Here is a 24,073-nt window from a genome sequence, read left to right as displayed (position 1 = left end):
ATTTATACAATATAGAAGTGACATGATCAACTGGCTGCGGAAACGTCCTCCTTTGCTATGTTGCCATGTAAAACAATAATGTGATGCTGCACTAAAAGAACATTTAATATGAAATCGAATGATAAGAATAATGATCAATTCAATGTTTATTACAGTTTCACAAGCTCAGTCTTGAGTGCTTTTATGTGTGCGTGCAGTTCAGCACTGAGATGAAGTTTCCATCCCAGTCTGCAGCAGCTTTGAACATGAGTTTTAAATCCTATTGTTCGATATATACTTGTATACTTGTTTTTCCCCTATCCACATATTGCCCTCTGTATTAGTGTCATTATGGTTTTGTCATTATTTGTTGCACTTAAATGTGATGATTGTTGGCGACGCCATTGTAAATGAGAACTGTCTTGCCTTCCGATGTTAAATGATTATTGAAAGAATGTGGTGTGTACGTTTGTAATTTTCTGTATCAGTGCCGTTTGTTGGTTTCTGTTGTTGCAGAGACACTCCATTCCAGGATCCATGTCATCAGCCAAGCCGCTCTCCTCCCTGAGTGACAAGAGGCCTGGCTACACCGACATCACCATGCCATGTGAGCCTGCCCTCACGAACACTGGCTTTAGCTCCTCCCACTGGCGAAATGCCCTCTGACATCCACGTACACCAGGCTTTTTTTTGTGTGTGGTAGGAGCGGCTAAAATCAGCATTCATTACTGGGTCACATGACCCTGCAGCAGATACTGGTATTTATCAGCTCTGATGAAACCCAGTTGAAAGTAGTATTATGCGGCCGGCTTCTGGGCCCTCCAGTCTCTGACACACGTACAAGTGGGTGGAGCTCCACTCTCAACAATCTACATGGAAGAATGAAAGCTCATTGTTCCTTTGGCAACTTCCACAACTTTTTATCAAGTCAGACACAAATTCAACCACCTGAGTCCCAGCAGCGGCCCTCTGACACGGCTCAGTCAGTGCTAAGTTAGAAAACAGACTGAAGCAAAAGATGTCAGGGAAGCACGTCACCGTCCTCCACACCGCTGCGACTGCAGCCACCTAAGATGGTCTACAAGCTGAAGAGGCTGCACTCTGATGCTGCTCTGACACACGGTCACTCTGGTGCGATGGCGATGCTCATGACATCAGATCTGACGCACTTGGAAAAAGACAAAGGAACTCCTTGTGTATTGGCAGTAGGAACAAGTTCCATCAGCTTTTGTTAGCTGGTTTAGGCAGGTTTAAGTGGGAAAGTGCTGACAAACTAAACTAGTTCTCTTAACAGCATTGGTCTCAGAGTGAGATAGAAGCCTGGAAACTGTCAGAAAATCGTCAGACAGTCGACGCTCCCACTGGTAGCCTCTGATCATAATGATTAAGGAAAGACTGTCGTCTCCAGGACTCTGAGTCATCAGCGTAATTTTCCACTGATTTACTGTCTAAGTTCATTAGAATGTCAAAGTAGGCTGAGAGGGATATAATGAGCCACACACAGCAGAACGTCCCCCCGTTTTCTCTCAGCGGTAGAATGTTCCTTGTATTCTGCGTGAACGTGCATTCTTGGCCATAGCCTGTGATGATGTTTTGTTTTCTTCTCGTTGGTCAGTATTCCCTAAACTTAGAATGACTGGAATCTGGTTTATCTGTGGCTCTAAAAGAAACTGGCGTGCTGAATGTGATGTAAATAGTTTGATGTGTTCACAGCTGAGCACCTTCTCAGGGGAGCCTCGACCAGCCGTCCCCCAGCTGTCCTCCAGAGAGTCTCCACCATGGATAGCGCCAAGACAATCTCAGGTTACAAGCTGTGCTGTTTTCATCAAAGTCTCTGTATGGCCCAGCAGTCTGGTGTCCCACTAATCAATATTCCTGCCATTCCGAGTAGTTTCCCGCCGGAGCAGCGAGGAGATCAAAAGGGACATGTCAGCTCAAGATGGGTCGTCCTCATCTTCCCTGATGGCTATGAGTGCTGCATCCTCTCCACTGTCACTGTCCTCGTCTTCTCCCACAGCCTCCATCACCCCCACAGCGCGCAGCCGTCTGAGGTATCACACCTGAATGTTGTTGGACGTGGCGTCTTCGTACATTAGTCGTCCTCTGACAAATCCAACAACCCTGAGCTGCATCAGCTCCTCCAGAACACATGCCTGAAGAGTTATATCCTCTGTTTGCTTTAGAGTCACTCAGTTCTGTCCAAGCTCTGGAAGTCTGCTTGCTTACATGTCTTCTTTGTGTGTTGGTTAAAGAGAGGAGAGGAAGGACCCGTTGTCGGCCCTGGCCCGAGAGTATGGAGGCTCCAAGAGAAACGCCCTCCTCAAGTGGTGCCAGAAGAAGACTGAGGGTTACCAGGTTGGTCATCGTCCCTGACCAGCTGATAGAAATACGTCTAGTCACATCTCTCTGTGAAAGGTCATTGCTCAGATAGTGGCAGTGGTCCATCATAAAACTGTGTGTCAGTGGCAGGAAAGAAGGCTCTGAGGAAAAGAGGAGTGTAAGTAATTCTTTCACAGCAGGATTGATGGGTTCGTGATGTCATGAAGGCTGTGGTGTGATGCTAGCTCTCAGCTAACGTGTTAAGATAAGTCGACACTTTTATTCCTTTAGTGACAGCTAAAGAAAAATGTCTCCAGAGAACCACCGGTCCTGGAAAACTCTTCTTTCTCAGACAGAAGTAAACCACTGATGTTCTCATGTTCAGCAGCACGGTTCCTCTGCTGCGCTGTGATGACACAATGAGCATTCCCCATTGGCTGCTCTCATCCTGCTACAGAGCAAAAAACGCTCGACACTGAAGTCAGTCATAGTCATTGGGAGCGGTGCAAATTCCTGGTGCAGCACCGATGCCCTGGCAAAGTGCTTTGCTTATGAAACTTTTTCACAACTTTTGTACAAATATGCATACACACATACTTTCCATTTCAGGTGTCGAGGTTGCCATTAACTACAAGCTATTAGCTACGAGCTGCAACTTACTGTCTTCTAGCTTGTAGTTGCAGGAGGGATTTGGCTCCTGGTTGGTTCACTGTATACCTGCAGGCTTGTTTCAGTAAAGCAGAGCAGAAATAAAATCCCTGAACCAACAACCCGTCATCTTGATGTCTGTCTGCTCAACGTTCTCTGAACAAGAACTCTCAGATATCAAACCCACAGCACCGCAAGTGTGTGGTTGATTGATTGCTTCAACTCGGGTCAGGACCCATGACTGGAGTTATTAGCATGATGAGCCCACGGAGGCCAGGTCCTCCTCAGGTGCTGCCAGAGGTCAGAACATGAACCATTGCTACATCTCGGTGTTGTTTGAAGAGACCTAAAACGCAGTTTTATTACAGCAGCACTGCAGCCCGACAGGAGAAGCAGCTACGGTAGAGGTGTGACTCAGGTGGATGCAGGTGGTGTCGACGTAGCTACCGACCAACATGACAGGCTCCTGACCCATCATGTCTCCTCATGACGTGTCCAGGTTTAATCAGGTTGTGTTGACCTGAGCCTCAATGTCCATCTGCTGACCTAGAATGGACTTCAATAGCTGTCAACAGTTGAGTCGCTCGCCATGTTTAAGTGACACTTGCTGCAACGGTTGCCATGGCATCTGACGTCATCTCCAGGAAGTGAGCACCATTGAACACATCCTCCGGGTTACCAAACTCACAAAACATGTTAAGTAAACACCGTTTTCTCTTACGACACGATGAATGTGACCGACAGCATTTGGTGGATTGTTTGGTTTGAGAGGTCACATGACAGTTGATGGTGGAAAAGATAAGGAACCTGATATGATGACTGATGGAGGCTTGAAATTCCGGAGCTGTTGTCAGGTGTTCTTGTTGAAAACTGCTCTGAAGCTGGTGCCGACATCTTTGACCAGGACTGAAATGTGGCACCTTATAAATGAGCCCCTCCTGTTGATGGCGGTGAATGACAGTGTGATCACTCGTTGCTGTGTTCCAGAATATCGACATCACCAACTTCAGCAGCAGTTGGAACGACGGCCTGGCGTTCTGTGCTGTGCTCCACACCTACTTACCTGCTCACATCCCATATCAGGAGCTGACCAGTCAGGAGAAGGCATGTCCACATCATAGCCCCGCCCCCCAACACACACCACCTTGAAACCAAACAGTCTTTCAAGCATCATCTGTCTTTTCTTTCCTAGAGGAGGAACTTCACTCTAGCGTTCCAGGCTGCTGAAAGTGTTGGAATCAAATGCACTCTGGTAAGATTTGTACCAATTACACAGTAAAACACACAGACACACACACAAACACACACCTGTCATCCCCCTTTGGACGGCTGGAATGTAACAAGAACAAATTAATATAATAATGTCCAAAAACCCAGAAGAAACTTTACTGGGCTTCTTGCTTTTGCTGTTCATCTTATATTCTCTGCTGTTGTGATTTTTAAAGCCCTGTTGAACGAGTGCAACCTGTGAAAAGCGGTATAAATAGTTATTAATATTAATAACTGTAATATTTATATTGCTATTGTTGTTACGGTACTTTCAGGTTAGAAAAATACCAACTTCAAGTGAAAGTCTCTTAGGGCGCATTCACACCAGGATAGTCCAGGGAACTAGGTCCAGGTTCCATTGGGCGCAGAATGCCGGAAAACATAGCACCTTTATTTGGTTGGTTCCGCTTTCACTCTGCACTTGTGAATGCGGCACCAACAGCCTGGAAAGCAGCTGCTCATTGGGGGCAGTACTGCCCAAAACGAACTCTGACCATGAAGGAAAAAGCAGAAGTGAAAAAAACAGGCTCATCAGACCTAAAACAGAAGTCCATGCCCTTCAGCTGGCTTGTCCAGGGTTCAATTGCAAGCAAACCCAGACTCACATTTTAAGACAGACCAGAGTTCTCTTGTTGGGCCCACACCAGAATACGGATGAGCTTTCACGCCTGCCCAGACAAGTGGACTATCCAAGGAAATGAGCTCTGGTGTGAAAGCGTCCTTAATGTCCATTGTCATCAACAAACAACTGTGCTTTGTAAATAGTTTATTCTTACTCTTTATCTTCTTACTTAAAGTCTGCACTTTACTAATTATTGTAATTTGTAATTTCTTATTTTTATAGTACTTTCAAGAGCAAGTTTAAAAACTAACAACAGAATTTCCCCCCAGGGATTAATAAAGTATTCTGATTGTGATTCATCCGAGCCAGTTACTGAGATACAGAGCCCCTTCCCTAGAGTGGCCCAGGCTACTTAGCTTAGCACAATGACTGGTAGTGGGTGGGAAGTGTTAGCGTAGCTCCGTCTCTGCCTGCATTAATATCAGGAGGGTTGTGTGTAACCTTGGTGATGAATACCAGTTTAACATGAGGAGACGTTGTAGTGGTAGAATCAGACACGTAGCAGGAACTGCTTGCCTCTGTGTGTGTGTGTGTGAGAGAGAGAGAGAGAGAAATCTGCTCTTCATCAGTGCTTCCTGTCTCTTGCTCTGCTGCAGGACATCAATGAGATGGTGCACACCGAGCGGCCTGACTGGCAGAGCGTCATGACCTACGTCACAGCCATCTACAAATACTTTGAGACCTGACTTCACCGCCTCAGCCGCACCTCCTCCTGCAGCACAATCAGAGCCACACCTCCTCCTGAGCTCCCATTGACTCTGCCTTCACAACTCTTATACCTCACCCCTCCCCCAAAGACCCGAGCAGCACCAAGTAACATTGCATGTTGGTATTTATTTAGCAGAACACCATCTCTCAGGGGATCTGATGAGACCTGCAGGTTCTGTGAGAGCAGCCAAGTCCCAGTGCCTTCTCCCCGGCCTTCCCAGGTCCTCGTCCACATGCTGCCCACATGTTGCTTTCTGTTCATTTCATCATGTGACTTTCTGCAAGGTACCGAACAACAAGTGGAGACATTTTCATGAGCACTAGTCACAGTTGTCCTGATACTGATTGTGAAACTTTTGCTTCTGCACACTGATGAAAAATGGCCACCGGTTTCCTCTGAGAGGAGATCAGACTGCCGGTCTCCCAGACGGGAGCCACGCCCCTAAGGGATCAAGTGCCTGATGAGGAGATGAAGATAAGTGATGATGGCGATCAGTGATCCGTCTCCAAACTTGTCTCAGAGCCTTTGACAGTTGATTGGCTGATTGGTCCTCAGGTCAAATGAGCATGTGACCATGACAGCACACGAATATACTGCATTCACTACTTCAACACTACTACACTTGTGACATAATACTAACCGTCTTTACCATGGTTTTCACAAATGGAAAATATCACAAGTGGATTTGAATGCTAAACTGTATCCTGCGTGTTTGCATTTCCCATCATGCACTTCTTTGATTTGGCACATAGAGCAAGCAGTGTCACCTGGCACCTCAGTGTGAGTGAGTTTGATAGACAGACGATCAGAGAGCTGGAGGTGTGACCAGTGGAGGTGTGGAGAGTGAGAGGGTTGATACCAGGCTCACGTCTGTGCTGGAGTCTGCAGGCCACTAGCTTAGCTTAGCATAAACACTGAAAACAGAGGGAAACTGCTAGCCTAACCAGCCTGGCTGTTCACCACAGTACACTACACAGTACTTCTGTTCCTGCTTCATGACTTCCTGTCTGACTGACCACCAGACAGAACTTGTTCTCACAATTTGATTCATTTGTGGGAACAAGTTCTGTCTGGTGGTCACATGTTAGCGTGATGCATGATAGCGCCATAGAGAACAGAAAACACATGAGGTGAATTAATCAACAGTGTCTTTGCTGGTTGGCTCAGGAGGTTGGGTGGTCGTCTAGTAATTGAAGGGCCACTGGTTTGATCCCTGACTCCTCCAGAGCTCGAGTGCCCCTGAAGAGGAACATGGCAGCCTGCTGTCAGGGTCTGAATAAGTACCGGGAGAGTGAAGGGTTATGAAATTCTTTAGTGCCACAGGCTCACTTCCTGTGGTTTTCAGTTTTGATGCTAAGCTAGTTGTTGTGATGCTAAGCTAATAGCTTGAAATATATGGGCTTACCAAGGGGTTGAATAAGCATTTTCTCCCAAATACGGAGCAGTTCTGTTGTTCTCAGCACAAATGAACGATAGAACGTGTGTTCTTGCGTGGGAGTTGCACTGATGCTACTGTAACTAACGTTCTCTCAGAGAAACAGTAGAACTCATCACCATTGGTCAGTGGAAGTTTGCGTGGGAACTCAACAAACCTGTTGGCTCAAGTTGCTGTGTGGTTGTTGCTTTATTTGCATGTATGAACTCTTACACCCACGAAGCTGCACTGAGATCAGCTGTGATGTTGTCACACAAGTTTCCTGCCTTGAGAGTTCAGCATCTGAAAGATTGTTAGAAGCACATCCTGATGTTCTGTGGGCCAAACTACACCTCCACATCTGTACAGCTGCAGGAGAAAGTCAGATAGCACAAGTGTGTGTGTGTGTGTGTGTGTGTGTGTGTGTGTGTGTGTGTGTGTGTGTGATCGCTCCAAACAGGAACATCTATGAGCAGCAGAAAGATTTGAAGGCTCCTGAAGCTAAAGTGGAAAGTGTTGAGTCCACTCTGCCTCAACCAGGTCCACTTCATCATGAAATGTGTATTTTTTGTACTTGAATTGCTCTGAGAATTCCACTGAACCGCTTTAGTTTGTCTTTTGACGTCCACGTTGCCTTTAAATCCACAATCTGTTTTTTTCATGACTTGTGCCATTTTATGTTTGCTGTGGGACATAACAGTTGTTTTCTGATCACGCTGCATGAAATAGTCCGCTGGTAAAGACAGTGTGTGTGTGTGTGTGTGTGTGTGTGTGTGTGTGTGTGTGTGGTAGTGATGAGACTAAGTGACAGTATTAAGTGCACAGTAAGTGTGTGGTTTTATGTTGCTTTTTTTCTGGCAGTACTTATAAAAGATCATTCAAACAGCTGCTGTTGTTGTAGTCGTTCATTCATTCGTTCTTTTCTTTTATTCATTCTTTCGAATGTTCATTGTGACCCAGAGTTTTGCTAACCTCTGAAACAGTAGCAGGTCTTCAGATAATGTGGTTGGATCTCAGAGGACAGAGTCCCTGACGACCCCTCTGGAACCTGGGTTCCTCTCCTGTGGGAACATCTTCCAGTTACACAGCTGCATGTAGAGGGGGATTCAAAGAGTTGAGGTAAATTTTATCCTGGGAACCTCAAACCATTCTTTAGTTAAACTGCCTGGGGCCTAGACTGGTGGAGAATCTCCCATGATGCATCGAGGTCCTCAAATCTGAACACATGTAGGATATTTTACTTTGACCTGCGGTTCTGTGTTTTCTTAGGGTTCCTTTAAGAGGACACATGGAAGGCTCCCAACAACCAGCGTGAGTAAAGCACACGACCAATTAGAAGGCAAAATCTGCTGAAGCTGAGGAAAACCATCAGTTGATTCTGGATTGTATTATTGAACTGATAGAAGTTCTGTCGTCTCATTTTTTTGCAGCTCCTTCATTTCGCTCAAACATTTAATGATGAGGCAGCAGGGAGGTTAAATCCTAATTTTTAACATGGTTGAGAAAAAGGTTCCCAGACAATTTATTCATCTGCAGTTTTTGAGCGTGTATCTGCTTTAGAAGTTGACCTTGTCACTTTTGTGTTGGTCTAAGAACATGCTTGCTGCTACACGTGGCTAAAGACTAAATGTTCAACACGAGGAAGAGACTTCATGTTGGACTGTTTAAGATGGTGTCAAGCACACCGGCAGGTTCTATCTGAATATTCTTTTATCAAGGAGTGGAACCTGATGGGTGTTCAGACTGAACATGAAACACTTCTTCCTGTATTCCAACTCAAAAGTACTCACTGTGGTCCTGCACATGATAAAGTCTGGTTGAACAGAGATTCATCATGTCTAAACTGAAGGCTTTTAGTTTGCTGATGTCATCAGCAGTGTCATGTGACCATCCAGCATCTAAACTGTGGTTAGTTTGCACTTTTTAGTTGTCTCCCATCACAAGGGTTTTCCTGTTCTTGGTCATAATTGATGAGTCAATAATCAAGTCAGGTTTATTAGTGGCACCAAACCCCAACCAAAGTTCTGTCCTGACTCTGTCCAAGTAGAGCAGGTCCAGCACCTCCCTCCTTCAATGAACCTCCACCCAACAATTCTCCATCAGCAGCACATCCTGCAACAGGAGCCACCAGAACCTTCCTTTACCAGCAGGAAGGTGGAGCAGATCCAGGATCAGTGGGGACGGAGAGAGAGCAGGACAGAGACAGAGACAGAGAATGGAGGAGGACAGAGAGACAGAAGGAAAGAGAGGGACAGAGATAAAGAGAGAGAGAAAGGAGGAGAGACTGATGGACAGAGACAAAGACAGAAGGAGATAAGGAGGAGAGACTGATGGACAGACGGGGACGTGGGCAGGTGGCGCTACGGGCTCTTCAGGTCTGGAGCCTCCTCCAGCAGCACCAGGATCGGGCCACGACCTCCAGCTCTTGCTGGGACAGTTTGCAGCAGAATGTGAAGTGGCCGGGATGAGAATCAGCCCCTCCAAGTCTGAGGCCATGGTCCTCAGCCGGAAAAGGGTGGTTTGCCCACTCCAGGTTGGGGGGGGGGGGGGTCTTACCTCAGGTGGAGGAGTTTAAGTATCTCTGGGTCTTGTTCACGAGTGAGGGTAGGATGGAGCAGGAGATTGACAGGCGGATTGGGGCGGCATCCGCAGTCTTGCGGGTGTTAAACCAGTCTGTTGTGGTGAAGAGGGAGCTGAACCAAGTTAGAGAGACACGTGAGGAAACTGTTGAAAATCACTACAAAACATAGAAGTAGGAGGAAGCATGTGAGAAACACATGTTAGAGACAACAGCATGTCAGAGACAACAGCATGTTAGAGACAACAGCATGTCAGAGACAACAGCATGTCAGAGACAACAGCATGTTAGAGACAACAGCATGTCAGAGACAACAGCATGTCAGAGACAACAGCATGTTAGAGACAACAGCATGTCAGAGACAACAGCATGTCAGAGACCACAGCATGTCAGAGACAACAGCATGTCAGAGACCACAGCATGTCAGAGACAACAGCATGTCAGAGACAACAGCATGTTAGAGACCACAGCATGTTAGAGACCACAGCATGTCAGAGACAACAGCATGTCAGAGACAACAGCATGTGAGAGACCACAGCATGTCAGAGACAACAGCATGTTAGAGACCACAGCATGTGAGAGACCACAGCATGTCAGAGACAACAGCATGTTAGAGACCACAGCATGTGAGAGACCACAGCATGTCAGAGACCACAGCATGTCAGAGACAACAGCATGTTAGAGACCACAGCATGTCAGAGACCACAGCATGTGAGAGACCACAGCATGTCAGAGACCACAGCATGTCAGAGACAACAGCATGTTAGAGACCACAGCATGTCAGAGACAACAGCATGTTAGAGACCACAGCATGTCAGAGACCACAGCATGTCAGAGACAACAGCATGTTAGAGACCACAGCATGTCAGAGACAACAGCATGTTAGAGACAACAGCATGTTAGAGACCACAGCATGTGAGAGACCACAGCATGTGAGAGACCACAGCATGTCAGAGACCACAGCATGTTAGAGACCACAGCATGTTAGAGACCACAGCATGTCAGAGACCACAGCATGTCAGAGACCACAGCGAGACCACACCATGTGAGAGACCACAGCATGTTAGAGACCACAGCATGTCAGAGACCACAGCATGTCAGAGACAACAGCATGTTAGAGACCACAGCATGTCAGAGACAACAGCATGTTAGAGACCACAGCATGTCAGAGACAACAGCATGTTAGAGACCACAGCATGTCAGAGACCACAGCATGTCAGAGACAACAGCATGTTAGAGACCACAGCATGTCAGAGACAACAGCATGTTAGAGACAACAGCATGTTAGAGACCACAGCATGTGAGAGACCACAGCATGTGAGAGACCACAGCATGTCAGAGACCACAGCATGTGAGAGACAACAGCATGTTAGAGACCACAGCATGTCAGAGACAACAGCATGTTAGAGACCACAGCATGTTAGAGACCACAGCATGTTAGAGACCACAGCATGTCAGAGACAACAGCATGTGAGAGACAACAGCATGTTAGAGACCACAGCATGTCAGAGACCACAGCATGTCAGAGACCACAGCATGTGAGAGACTACAGCATGTGAGAGACCACAGCATGTGAGAGACAACAGCATGTCAGAGACAACAGCATGTTAGAGACTACAGCATGTTAGAGACTACAGCATGTGAGAGACCACAGCATGTTAGAGACCACAGCATGTGAGAGACCACAGCATGTGAGAGACCACAGCAAGACCACAGCATGTGAGAGACCACAGCATGTGAGAGACCACAGCATGTCAGAGACAACAGCATGTCAGAGACAACAGCATGTTAGAGACTACAGCATGTTAGAGACTACAGCATGTGAGAGACCACAGCATGTGAGAGACCACAGCATGTGAGAGACCACAGCATGTGAGAGACCACAGCAAGACCACAGCATGTGAGAGACCACAGCATGTGAGAGACAACAGCATGTTAGAGACTACAGCATGTTAGAGACTACAGCATGTTAGAGACCACAGCATGTGAGAGACCACAGCATGTGAGAGACCACAGCAAGACCACAGCATGTGAGAGACCACAGCATGTGAGAGACCACAGCATGTTAGAGACAACAGCATGTGAGAGACCACAGCATGTGAGAGACAACAGCATGTGAGAGACCACAGCATGTTAGAGACTACAGCATGTCAGAGACAGCAGCATGTTAGAGACTACAGCATGTCAGAGACAACAGCATGTCAGAGACCACAGCATGTCAGAGACAACAGCATGTTAGAGACCACAGCATGTCAGAGACCACAGCATGTCAGAGACCACAGCATGTCAGAGACAACAGCATGTGAGAGACCACAGCATGTGAGAGACTACAGCATGTTAGAGACCACAGCATGTGAGAGACAACAGCATGTCAGAGACAACAGCATGTTAGAGACTACAGCATGTGAGAGACCACAGCATGTCAGAGACCACAGCATGTTAGAGACTACAGCATGTGAGAGACTACAGCATGTTAGAGACCACAGCATGTGAGAGACCACAGCATGTGAGAGACCACAGCATGTTAGAGACTACAGCATGTTAGAGACTACAGCATGTGAGAGACCACAGCATGTGAGAGACTACAGCATGTCAGAGACAACAGCATGTTAGAGACTACAGCATGTTAGAGACCACAGCATGTTAGAGACCACAGCATGTCAGAGACCACAGCATGTGAGAGACCACAGCGAGACCACACCATGTGAGAGACCACAGCATGTTAGAGACCACAGCAAGACCACAGCATGTGAGAGACCACAGCATGTTAGAGACCACAGCATGTGAGAGACCACAGCGAGACCACACCATGTGAGAGACCACAGCATGTTAGAGACCACAGCAAGACCACAGCATGTGAGAGACCACAGCATGTTAGAGACCACAGCATGTGAGAGACCACAGCATGTTAGAGACCACAGCAAGACCACAGCATGTGAGAGACCACAGCATGTTAGAGACCACAGCATGTGAGAGACCACAGCGAGACCACACCATGTGAGAGACCACAGCATGTTAGAGACCACAGCATGTGAGAGACCACAGCATGTCAGAGACCACAGCATGTGAGAGACCACAGCATGTGAGAGACCACAGCATGTGAGAGACCACAGCATGTTAGAGACCACAGCATGTGAGAGACCATAGCGAGACCACAGCATGTGAGAGACCACAGCATGTTAGAGACCACAGCATGTGAGAGACCACAGCATGTGAGAGACCACAGCATGTTAGAGACCACAGCATGTGAGAGACTACAGCATGTTAGAGACCACAGCATGTTAGAGACCACAGCATGTGAGAGACCACAGCATGTTAGAGACCACAGCATGTTAGAGACCACAGCATGTGAGAGACCACAGCATGTGAGAGACCACAGCATGTCAGAGACCACAGCATGTGAGAGACCATAGCGAGACCACAGCATGTTAGAGACCACAGCATGTTAGAGACCACAGCGAGACCACACCATGTGAGAGACCATAGCGAGACCACAGCATGTTAGAGACCACAGCATGTTAGAGACCACAGCATGTGAGAGACCACAGCATGTGAGAGACCACAGCATGTGAGAGACCACAGCATGTGAGAGACCACAGCATGTTAGAGACCACAGCATGTCAGAGACCACAGCATGTTAGAGACCACAGCATGTCAGAGACCACAGCATGTTAGAGACCACAGCATGTTAGAGACCACAGCATGTCAGAGACCACAGCATGTGAGAGACAACAGCATGTCAGAGACCACAGCATGTGAGAGACAACAGCATGTTAGAGACCACAGCATGTCAGAGACAACAGCATGTTAGAGACCACAGCATGTTAGAGACCACAGCATGTTAGAGACCACAGCATGTCAGAGACAACAGCATGTGAGAGACAACAGCATGTTAGAGACCACAGCATGTCAGAGACCACAGCATGTCAGAGACCACAGCATGTGAGAGACTACAGCATGTGAGAGACCACAGCATGTGAGAGACAACAGCATGTCAGAGACAACAGCATGTTAGAGACTACAGCATGTTAGAGACTACAGCATGTGAGAGACCACAGCATGTTAGAGACCACAGCATGTGAGAGACCACAGCATGTGAGAGACCACAGCAAGACCACAGCATGTGAGAGACCACAGCATGTGAGAGACCACAGCATGTCAGAGACAACAGCATGTCAGAGACAACAGCATGTTAGAGACTACAGCATGTTAGAGACTACAGCATGTGAGAGACCACAGCATGTTAGAGACCACAGCATGTGAGAGACCACAGCATGTGAGAGACCACAGCAAGACCACAGCATGTGAGAGACCACAGCATGTGAGAGACAACAGCATGTTAGAGACTACAGCATGTTAGAGACTACAGCATGTTAGAGACCACAGCATGTGAGAGACCACAGCATGTGAGAGACCACAGCAAGACCACAGCATGTGAGAGACCACAGCATGTGAGAGACCACAGCATGTTAGAGACAACAGCATGTGAGAGACCACAGCATGTGAGAGACAACAGCATGTGAGAGACCACAGCATGTTAGAGACTACAGCATGTCAGAGACAACAGCATGTTAGAGACTACAGCATGTCAGAGACAACAGCATGTCAGAGACCACAGCATGTCAGAGACAACAGCATGTTAGAGACCACAGCATGTCAGAGACCACAGCATGTTAGAGACCACAGCATGTTAGAGACCACAGCATGTCAGAGACAACAGCATGTGAGAGACAACAGCATGTTAGAGACCACAGCATGTCAGAGACCACAGCATGTCAGAGACAACAGCATGTGAGAGACCACAGCATGTGAGAGACTACAGCATGTGAGAGACCACAGCATGTGAGAGACAACAGCATGTCAGAGACAACAGCATGTTAGAGACTACAGCATGTGAGAGACCACAGCATGTCAGAGACCACAGCATGTTAGAGACTACAGCATGTGAGAGACTACAGCATGTTAGAGACCACAGCATGTGAGAGACCACAGCATGTGAGAGACCACAGCATGTTAGAGACTACAGCATGTTAGAGACTACAGCATGCGAGAGACCACAGCATGTGAGAGACTACAGCATGTCAGAGACAACAGCATGTTAGAGACTACAGCATGTTAGAGACCACAGCATGTTAGAGACCACAGCATGTCAGAGACCACAGCATGTGAGAGACCACAGCGAGACCACACCATGTGAGAGACCACAGCATGTGAGAGACCACAGCATGTGAGAGACCACAGCATGTTAGAGACCACAGCATGTTAGAGACCACAGCATGTGAGAGACCACAGCATGTTAGAGACCACAGCAAGACCACAGCATGTGAGAGACCACAGCATGTTAGAGACCACAGCATGTGAGAGACCACAGCGAGACCACACCATGTGAGAGACCACAGCATGTTAGAGACCACAGCATGTGAGAGACCACAGCATGTCAGAGACCACAGCATGTGAGAGACCACAGCATGTGAGAGACCACAGCATGTGAGAGACCACAGCATGTGAGAGACCACAGCATGTGAGAGACCACAGCATGTTAGAGACCACAGCATGTGAGAGACCACAGCATGTGAGAGACCACAGCATGTTAGAGACCACAGCATGTGAGAGACTACAGCATGTTAGAGACCACAGCATGTTAGAGACCACAGCATGTTAGAGACCACAGCATGTGAGAGACCACAGCATGTTAGAGACCACAGCATGTTAGAGACCACAGCATGTGAGAGACCACAGCATGTGAGAGACCACAGCATGTCAGAGACCACAGCATGTGAGAGACCATAGCGAGACCACAGCATGTTAGAGACCACAGCATGTTAGAGACCACAGCGAGACCACACCATGTGAGAGACCATAGCGAGACCACAGCATGTTAGAGACCACAGCATGTTAGAGACCACAGCATGTGAGAGACCACAGCATGTGAGAGACCACAGCATGTGAGAGACCACAGCATGTGAGAGACCACAGCATGTTAGAGACCACAGCATGTCAGAGACCACAGCATGTTAGAGACCACAGCATGTCAGAGACCACAGCATGTTAGAGACCACAGCATGTTAGAGACCACAGCATGTGGGAGACGTTTGCTGCTTCTCTATGTGATGAAGTCCGTTTACTTCATTGTAAGAGCACTTCCTCCTCTTGAGTTCTGCAGCTCTTTATCTGCAGCCACTGCAGTGCTGTGTGTGGTTGGCGTCCTCTCAGCCCTCCAGGGGTTCGTGGGAACAGGCAGTGAGGGAGGAGTCCTGGGGGGAGAACAGGGCTGCTGGAGGAGAGGATGGAGGCGTCTGCAGAGCAGAGCAGCTGAACCTCTGTCATCTGCTCCAGCTGCGCAGGTTTGAGGTGGCTCCTGGAGGTGTCGGGTGAGAGGGCTGCAGCTATGGTTGTTGAGGCGAGGTTTCCCCCCTCCTTATCAGTGACCTTCCCGTCTCTCTCACCATGCCGGACGACCCCACAGCCTCAATCTACATCGCCCTGGAGCTGCTGATTGCTATCTTTTCTGTGCTGGGCAATGTGCTGGTGTGCTGGGCCGTGGCCCTCAACAGCAACCTGCAGAGCATCACCAACTTCTTTGTGGTGTCGTTAGCGGTGGCTGACATTGCCGTGGGCGTCCTGGCCATCCCCTTCTCCATTGTCATCAGCACGGGCTTCTGCTCCAACTTCTATGGCTGTCTGTTCATCGCCTGCTTTGTCCTGGTTCTCACCCAGAGCTCCATCTTCAGCCTACTGGCCATTGCCATCGACCGCTACATCGCTATCAAGCTTCCCCTCAGGTCAGTGACCCCAGAGACAAACAACTTCGTCTTAGTTCGATGCTAGTTGGATTCCAGGCACTGAGAGATCGAGCAGGTCATGATGTGTAAATGGTGGATGAGAATCTAAGAAACTTAGTTTTTGAGTGTTACATGTATGAATATGTTGTTTACATCCCAATAACTGCAGACCAGATGAGTGTCAGAGCCCTGACCACTGATCAGCGCAGCAGCAACATGTATGATTAAATAACTACGTCATGGAACAGATAAACGCCACCTGAAATGAGAACTATGGAGGAGGAGAAAACCAGATTTGAAGCTGCTTTGAGGAACAGAATAAGAAGCTAAACTACAGTGGTAACACTTCATTTTACTCCCTGACTCTAATGCAGCTTCAGCCACTCGGATATAAAACATTCAGATATTTTGTTGATTAAAAAATGCCAATACTTGTCAATTCTTTGATTTTGGATTTGTTCCACATATTTAAAACAGACGAGACTGAGTCAGCCTCAGGACTGTTGCTGCTGTTTGTGGTTCGGTTCAAACCTCTGGATCTCTTTATATCCGCATATGAATCAGGTGGTTGCGTGAATAACAATGCAATTATCGTCCTGACTAACAGAAAGGAGATTTGTCTGTGTGTGTGTGTGCGTGTGTGTGCATGTGTGTGTGTTTGCGTGTGTGTGTGCTTCCACACCTTTCAGTTATTTCTCTCCATCATCATCGTATGGCTTGACAGTGAGTATCAGTGGACCATCGATGACCTCAGCAAGAACAGGAGAGGATGCAAACACCCTGTTAGCACAATGATGCCACTCTTAACACGCACCATGATCGGATGACCTACACACAGGCAAACCTACCGACCCACGGTCCTGCCAACCTACTGACCCTGTTGTCTACCAACTGGCAGGCCTACCTATCCTACAGCCTCTAAACAAGCTGCTCCACTGACCCACCAGCCCATGAGGGAGCACACGTCTCCCATGAATGTGTCTCTGACTGCTTCTGCAGACTCCATAAATGCTAGTACTTCTGCAGGAATCTCATGATACGGCGATCCTGTGGAACACATGTTGAAAGGTTGATGTTGCTCATCAGAAGAGATTTATTTTTGACATTAATCTGGAGTGGAACGTCTGCAAACATGTGGCCTAACCACAGTCTGACCTCATCAAATACAAACGCCAATGTGGAGAGCCATATGGAACTTCCTGTTTTCAGAACTCTCACAGTGTTTTTGTAGCATTGACATTTGCACTTTAACATTTGAAGAATGCAACAGAAACAAGGCAGAAGTCTCAGCTGCTCTCCCACACTGACATGAGGACGCTGAAAATAGACCTGATTTGTTTATCCTGGTCTCTTGTCGTTCCATGATAAGAAGCGTGTCCTCGAAAACACACACACACACACACACACACACACACACACACACACACACACACACACACACACACACACACACAGAGTCTGAGCCAGATCATCTCCACAAGTTCATAATTTTGTTCTTTGTCCTGTTTCCTTTCTTTCATCCAAATTTCGTAATAATCTGTCCATCTGACACAGCTTGGTGGAGGGAATGTCTGTCCAGGAGATGATCGCTTCAGTCCGTCAAATAGAGATGTGTGTGTGTGTGTGTGTGTGTGTGTGTGTGTGTGTGTGTGTCTGTGTGTGCGTCTGTGTATGTCTGTGTGTGTGTCTGTGTGCGTCTGTGTGCGTCTGTGTGTGTGTGTCTGTCTGTGTGTGTCTGTGTGTGCATCTGTGTGTTTGTCTGTCTGTGTGTGTGTCTCTGTGTGTATGTGTGTGTGTCTGTGTGCGTGTCTGTCTTTGTGTGTGTGTCTGTGTGTGTGTCTTTGTGTGCGTCTGTGTGTGTGTCTGTCAGTGTGTGTGTGTGTCTGTCTGTGTGTGTCTGTCTGTGTGTGTGCGTCTGTGTGTGTGTCTGTGTGTGTGCGTCTGTGTGTGTATCTGTGTGTGTATGCGTCTGTGTGTGTGCGTCTGTGTATGTCTGTGTGTGTGTCTGAGTGTGTATCTGTGTGTGTGTCTCTGTGTGCGTCTGTGTATGTCTCTGTGTGTGTGTTGTGTGTGCGTCTGTGTGTGTGCGTCTGTGTGTGTGTCTGTGCGTGTTGTCTGTGCGTGTTTGTGTGTGTGTGTTTGTGTGTGTGTGCATCCGTGTGTGTGTCTGTGCATGTTTGTGTGTGTGTGTCTGTGTGTGTTTGTGCGTGTGTGTGCATCTGTGCGTGTGTGTCTGTGTGTGTTTGTGTGTCTGTGTGTGTTTGTGTGTGTGCGTCCGTGTGTGTGTGTCTGTGCATGTTGTCTGTGCGTGTTTGTGTGTGTCTGTGCGTGTTTGTGCGTGTGTGTGCATCTATGTGTGTGTGTCCGTGCATGTTTTTCTGTGTGTGTGTGTCTGTACGTGTTTGTGTGAGTGTCTGTGCATGTTTGTGTGTGTGTGTCTGTGCGTGTTTGTGCGTGTGTGTGCATCTGTGTGTGTGTCTGTGTGTGTGTCTGTCTGTCTGTATGTGTCTATGTGTCCGTCTGTGTGTGTCTGTGTGTGTGTGTCTGTGTGCGTGTCTGTCTTTGTGTGTGTGTCTGTGTGCGTCTGTGTATGTGTGTCTGTCTGTGTCTGTCTGTGTGTGCGTCTGTGCGTGTTGTCTGTGCGTGTCTGTCTGTGCGTGTGTGTGCATCTGTGTGTGCGTCTGCGCGTGTTTGTGTGTGTGCGTCTGTGTGTGTGTGTGTCTGTGCATGTTGTCTGTGCGTGTGTGTCTGTGCGTGTTTGTGTGTGTCTGTGTGTGGTTGTGTGTGTGTATTTGTGCGTGCGTGTGCATCTGTGTGTGTGTCTGTGTGTGTGTCTGTGTGTGTGTGTCTGTGTGTGTTTGTGTGTGTGTCCGTGCGTGTTTGTGTGTGTGCGTCTGTGTGTGTGTGTCTGTGCATGTTGTCTGTGCGTGTGTGTCTGTGCGTGTTTGTGTGTGTGTCTGTGTGTCTGTGCATGTTTGTGTGTGTGCGTCTGTGTGTGTGTGTCTGTGCATGTTGTCTGTGCGTGTGTGTCTGTGCGTGTTTGTGTGTGTGTCTGTGTGTCTGTGCATGTTTGTGCGTGTGTGTGCATCTGTGTGTGTGTGTGTCCGTGCATGTTTGTCTGTGTCTGTGCGTGCGTCTGTGTGTGTGTCTGTGTGCGTGTCTGTCTTTGTGTGTGTGTCTGTGTGTGTGCGTCTGTTTGTGTGTGTCTGTCAGTGTGTGTTTGTCTGTCTGTGTGTGTGCGTCTGTGTGTATGCGTCTGTGTGTGTGCGTCTGTGTATGTCTGTGTGTGTCTGAGTGTGTGTCTGTGTGTGTGTCTGTGTGTATGCGTCTGTGTGTGCGTCTGTGTGTGTGCGTCTGTGTATGTCTGTGTGTGTCTGAGTGTGTATCTGTGTGTGTGTCTGTGTGTGCATCTGTGTATGTCTGTGTGTGTGTCTGTGTGCATCTGTGTGTGTGTCTGTGTGCGTTTGTGCGTGTTGTCTGTGCATGTGTGTCTGTGTGTGTTTGTGTGTGTGTGTCTGTGCATCTGTGTGTGTGTGTCTGTGTGTTTTTGTGTCTGTGTGTGTCTGTGTGTGTTGTGCGTGTTTGTGTGTGTGTTTGTGTGTGTGCGTCTGTGTGTGTGTGTCTGTGCATGTTGTCTGTGCGTCTGTGTCTGTGTGTGTCTGTGTGTGTGTGTGTCTGTGTGCGTGTCTGTCTTTGTGTGTGCGTCTGTGTGTGTCTGTGTGTGTGTGTATGTGTGTCTGTCTGTGTGTGTGTCTGTGTCTGTGTGTGCGTCTGTGCGTGTTGTCTGTGCGTGTGTGTCTGTGCGTGTGTGTGTGCATCTGTGTATGCGTCTGCGCGTGTTTGTGTGTGTGCGTCTGTGTGTGTGTGTGTCTGTGCATGTTGTCTGTGCGTGTGTGTCTGTGCGTGTTTGTGTATGTGTCTGTGTGTGGTTGTGTGTGTGTGTTTGTGTGTGTTTGTGCGTGCGCATCTGTGTGTGTCTGTGTGTTTGTCTGTGTGTGTCTGTGTCTGTGTGTGTTTGTGTGTGTGTCTGTGCGTGTTTGTGTGTGTGCGTCTGTGTGTGTGTGTCTGTGCATGTTGTCTGTGCGTGTGTGTCTGTGCGTGTTTGTGTGTGTGTGTGTGTCTGTGCGTGTTTGTGCGTGTGTGTGCATCTGTGTGTGTGTCCGTGCGTGTTTGTCTGTGTCTGTGCGTGCGTCTGTGTGTGTGTCTGTGTGCGTGTCTGTCTTTGTGTGTGTGTCTGTGTGTGTGTGCGTCTGTTTGTGTGTGTCTGTCAGTGTGTGTGTGTCTGTCTGTGTGTGTGCGTCTGTGTATGTCTGTGTGTGTCTGAGTGTGTGTCTGTGTGTATGCGTCTGTTTGTGTGCGTCTGTGTATGTCTGTGTGTGTGTCTGTGTGTGCCTGTTTGCGTCTGTGTGTGTGTCTGTGTGCGTGTTGTCTGTGCATGTGTGTCTGTGCGTGTTTGTGTGTGTGTGTGCATCTGTGTGTGCGTCTGCGCGTGTTTGTGTGTGTGCGTCTGCGCGTGTTTGTGTGTGTGCGTCTGTGTGTGTGTGTCTGTGCATGTTGTCTGTGCGTGTGTGTCTGTGTGTGTCTGTGCGTGTGTGTGCATCTGTGTGTGTGTGTGTTTTTGTGTGTCTGTGTGTGTCTGTGTGTGTGTTGTGCGTGTCTGTGTGTGTGCGTCTGTGTGTGTGTGTCTGTGCATGTTGTCTGTGCGTGTGTGTCTGTGCGTGTTTGTGTGTGTGTGTGTGTGTGTCTGTGCCTGTTTGTGCGTGTGTGTGCATCTGCGTGTGTGTGTCCGTGCGTGTTTGTCTGTGTGTGTGTGTCCGTACGTGTTTGTGTGTGTCTGTGCGTGTTTGTGTGTGTGTCTCTGTGTGTTTGTGTGTCTGTGTGTGTGTCTGTGCGTATCTGTGCATCTGTGTTTGAGTGTGTGTCGTGTGTGTTTGTGTGTGTCTGTGCGTGTTTTTGTGTGTGCGTCTGTGTGTGTGTGTCTGTGCGTGTGTGTCTGTGCATTTTGTCTGTGCGTGTGTGTCTGTGCGTGTTTGTATGTGTGTCTGTGTGTGTTTGTGTGTGTGTCTGTGCGTGTTTGTGCCTGTGTGCATCTGTGTGTGTGTCTGTGCGTGTTTGTGTGTGTGTCTGTGCGTGTTTGTGTGTGTGTCTGTGTGTGTTTGTGTGTGTGTTTGTGTGTGTCTGTGTGTGTGTCCGTGCGTGTTTGTCTGTGTGTGTGTGTCTGTGCGTGTCTGTGTGTGTCTGTGTGTCTGTGCGTGTTTGTGTGTGTGTGCGTCTGTGTGTCTGTGTGTCTGTGTGTGCGTATTTGTCTGTGTGTGTGTCTGATCAGACATGTTGGATTCTTCATCTGCAGGTACAACAGTTTGGTGACAGGTCAGCGCGCCCGGGGCATCATCGCCATCTGCTGGGTGTTGTCAATCATCATTGGTCTGACCCCCATGATGGGCTGGCACAAGCAGAGTCAGAGCGCCAACAGCACATGCCCCCCCCACCTGATGAGATGCCTGTTTGAGGAGGTGGTGGTCATGGACTACATGGTCTACTTTAACTTCTTTGCCTGTGTGATGATCCCCCTGCTGATGATGCTGGCCATCTACCTGTGCATCTTCATGGCCGCCCGCCACCAGCTCAAGCTGATGGAGGTGAAGGCCATTCATGGCGAGAAGTCGGGCTCCACGCTGCAGAAGGAGGTGCAGGCGGCCAAGTCTCTGGCCATCATTGTAGGGCTGTTTGCTGTCTGCTGGCTGCCGCTGCACATCATCAACTGCTTCACCCTCTTCTGCCCAACCTGTGATCGGCCCCCGCTCTGGATCATGTATGTGGCCATCATCCTCTCCCATGCCAACTCAGTGGTTAACCCCTTCATCTACGCCTACCGCATCAGGGAGTTCCGTCAGACCTTTCGTAAGATTATCCGGCGCCACATCTTAGGTCAGCAGGAGCAGCTGCAGAGAAGTCAACGCAACTCCACCTACAACAGCATCACCGACTCCATCCGACTCAAGGCCAGCGGCCTCAGCTTCGACATGTTCACTGAGAACAGCAGTGGCGACAGCTCCCACCATGGCCTCACTCATGTCTCTCCCTTAGTGGGCGCTGTGGTGGCGGGGTCCCAGCCCCCTCTGTCCGTAATCGTCTCTCACTGTCCTGACATGTGGCCTTGCCTCCTGCAGGCGGTCCGGTGGACTCCAGTCCCCATCAGCCAGTATGTGGAGCAGCAGCCTGATTGTGCAGGACCAGAGCTCAAGGAGGACAATGACAAGTTGAACCCAAGCTCCGCCCACGTGGCGTTGCTGTTCAACAGGCAGAGCAGCAAGAACAGCTTCATTGACGGACATGCCGGAGGACCTGGAACCCTGATGCCACTCACAGTGTCTCCACCACTTCAACTACATTCATTTGCAACAGAATCGAGGCGCGATGGAGCAGCTGAATGGGTCGCGCAGCGCTTCAGCTGACCTTTGACCCTACAGCAGACGTCTGGGTGTGTGTTGGCCTGCTGCTGGACTCAGGAGGGTGGACTTAACGATGAACACTAATCACTTCTCCCCTCAGCACATTCCAAACCTGAAGGAGCTGCGCCTTAGAAGGACCACTCATTAGCATATTGAGATTTTCCCCCCTCCCCCCTCACATCGGCACTCTAGAAAAACTCAGAGAAGAATAAATGTGGAGGTGTTGAGGTTCCTCTGCTGAGACCAGAAACAAGGCCAGAACCTCAACCAGACATGTACTACTTCATAGGAGCTAAGTCATGTATTTGCTGAATCTGCACTGGGTTTGGAGGAGGTTCTGTTCTCATGGACCAGTCTGCGGCTCTGTCAGCAGGATAACACACAAACTACGGGGCTGATTTGGTCTTTGGTCCCGAGACCAGCCGGTTCACCTCTGGTGTGTATTTGGAATGAAAGCAGGAATGTCATTCCTTTAATTGCGATTCAGAATTCTCTGGTCCCTGAGCAGTGCTCCCAGAGAGCTGGTCCCAGAGAGCCAGTTCCAGAGAGGCGGTTCCTGAGAGCCAGGTTCAGAGAGCCTGCCCCTGAGCACCGGTCCCTGAGCACCGGTTCTTGAGCACCAGTCCCTCAGGAACAGTCCCTGAGCACCGGTTCTTGAGCACCAGTCCCCCAGCACTGACCCCTGAGCTAGCACTGGCCCCTGAGCAAGCACTGGCCCCTGACCAGCGGTCCCTGAGGTAGCACTGGCCCCTGAGCTAGCACTGGTCCCTGACCAGTGGTCCCTGAGCTAGCACTGGCCCCTGAGCAAGCACCGGCCCCTGACCCGCGGTCCCTGAGCTAGCACTGGCCTCTGAGCAAGCACTGGCCCCTGAGCAAGCACCGGCCGCTGACCCGCGGTCCCTGAGCTAGCACTGGCCCCTGAGCAAGCACCGGTCCCTGACCCGCGGTCCCTGAGCTAGCACTGGCCCCTGAGCAAGCACTGACCCCTGAGCTAGCACTGGTCCCTGATCAGTGGTCCCTGAGCTAGCACTGGCCCCTGAGCACTGGTCCTTGTGCTAGTGCCGGTCCCTGAGCTAGTACCGGTCCTTTTCCTCTGAGTTCTAGTCCCAGTAGTATGGGTGTACGAGTACTAGTACTAGTCCCATTACTAGTACTAGTACTAGTATGTTACAGCTGCTGACCTTCAGCATGATGGTTAGGGTTGGACCAGAGCTGGGATCATCCTGGGGCCTGCTTCCTTCAGCAAGTCCTCATAATTCCATATTATTTTAACTTCTGGAACAACAGGAGACAAAATGAAG

The 24,073-nt window shown here is 48.9% G+C and overlaps 2 protein-coding genes across 2 annotated transcripts in view; both read left to right on the top strand.

Moving 5' to 3' along the window:
* Positions 1–7,863, top strand: part of specc1la (sperm antigen with calponin homology and coiled-coil domains 1-like a) — a 29,207-nt gene extending 21,344 nt beyond the window's left edge. The window contains exons 10-16 of the mRNA XM_086207583.1: positions 496–586; positions 1,693–1,782; positions 1,871–2,030; positions 2,232–2,334; positions 3,934–4,050; positions 4,139–4,198; positions 5,434–7,863. Coding sequence (XP_086063709.1) covers positions 496–586; positions 1,693–1,782; positions 1,871–2,030; positions 2,232–2,334; positions 3,934–4,050; positions 4,139–4,198; positions 5,434–5,523 — 711 coding nt within the window. The 3' untranslated portion in view covers positions 5,524–7,863. The remainder of the gene's footprint in view (positions 1–495; positions 587–1,692; positions 1,783–1,870; positions 2,031–2,231; positions 2,335–3,933; positions 4,051–4,138; positions 4,199–5,433) is intronic.
* Positions 7,864–15,763: 7,900 nt separating this feature from the next.
* adora2aa (adenosine A2a receptor a) overlaps positions 15,764–24,073 on the top strand; it is an 8,733-nt gene continuing 423 nt past the window's right edge. Inside the window, exons 1-2 of the mRNA XM_086207581.1 lie at positions 15,764–16,320; positions 21,671–24,073. The exon at positions 21,671–24,073 is cut by the window's right edge and continues 423 nt beyond it. Of these exons, the coding sequence (XP_086063707.1) occupies positions 15,986–16,320; positions 21,671–22,775 (1,440 nt within the window). The 5' untranslated portion in view covers positions 15,764–15,985 and the 3' untranslated portion in view covers positions 22,776–24,073. The remainder of the gene's footprint in view (positions 16,321–21,670) is intronic.

This window comes from Aulostomus chinensis, chromosome 6 (genome assembly GCF_037954235.1).
Source record: "Aulostomus chinensis isolate RoL2024-O1b breed Wild chromosome 6, RoL_Achi_v1.0, whole genome shotgun sequence".
Classification (NCBI taxonomy): Eukaryota; Metazoa; Chordata; class Actinopteri; order Syngnathiformes; family Aulostomidae; genus Aulostomus; species Aulostomus chinensis.
Note: the sequence above shows the minus strand (reverse complement) of the source record. Positions and strands in the feature narration are given on the sequence as shown.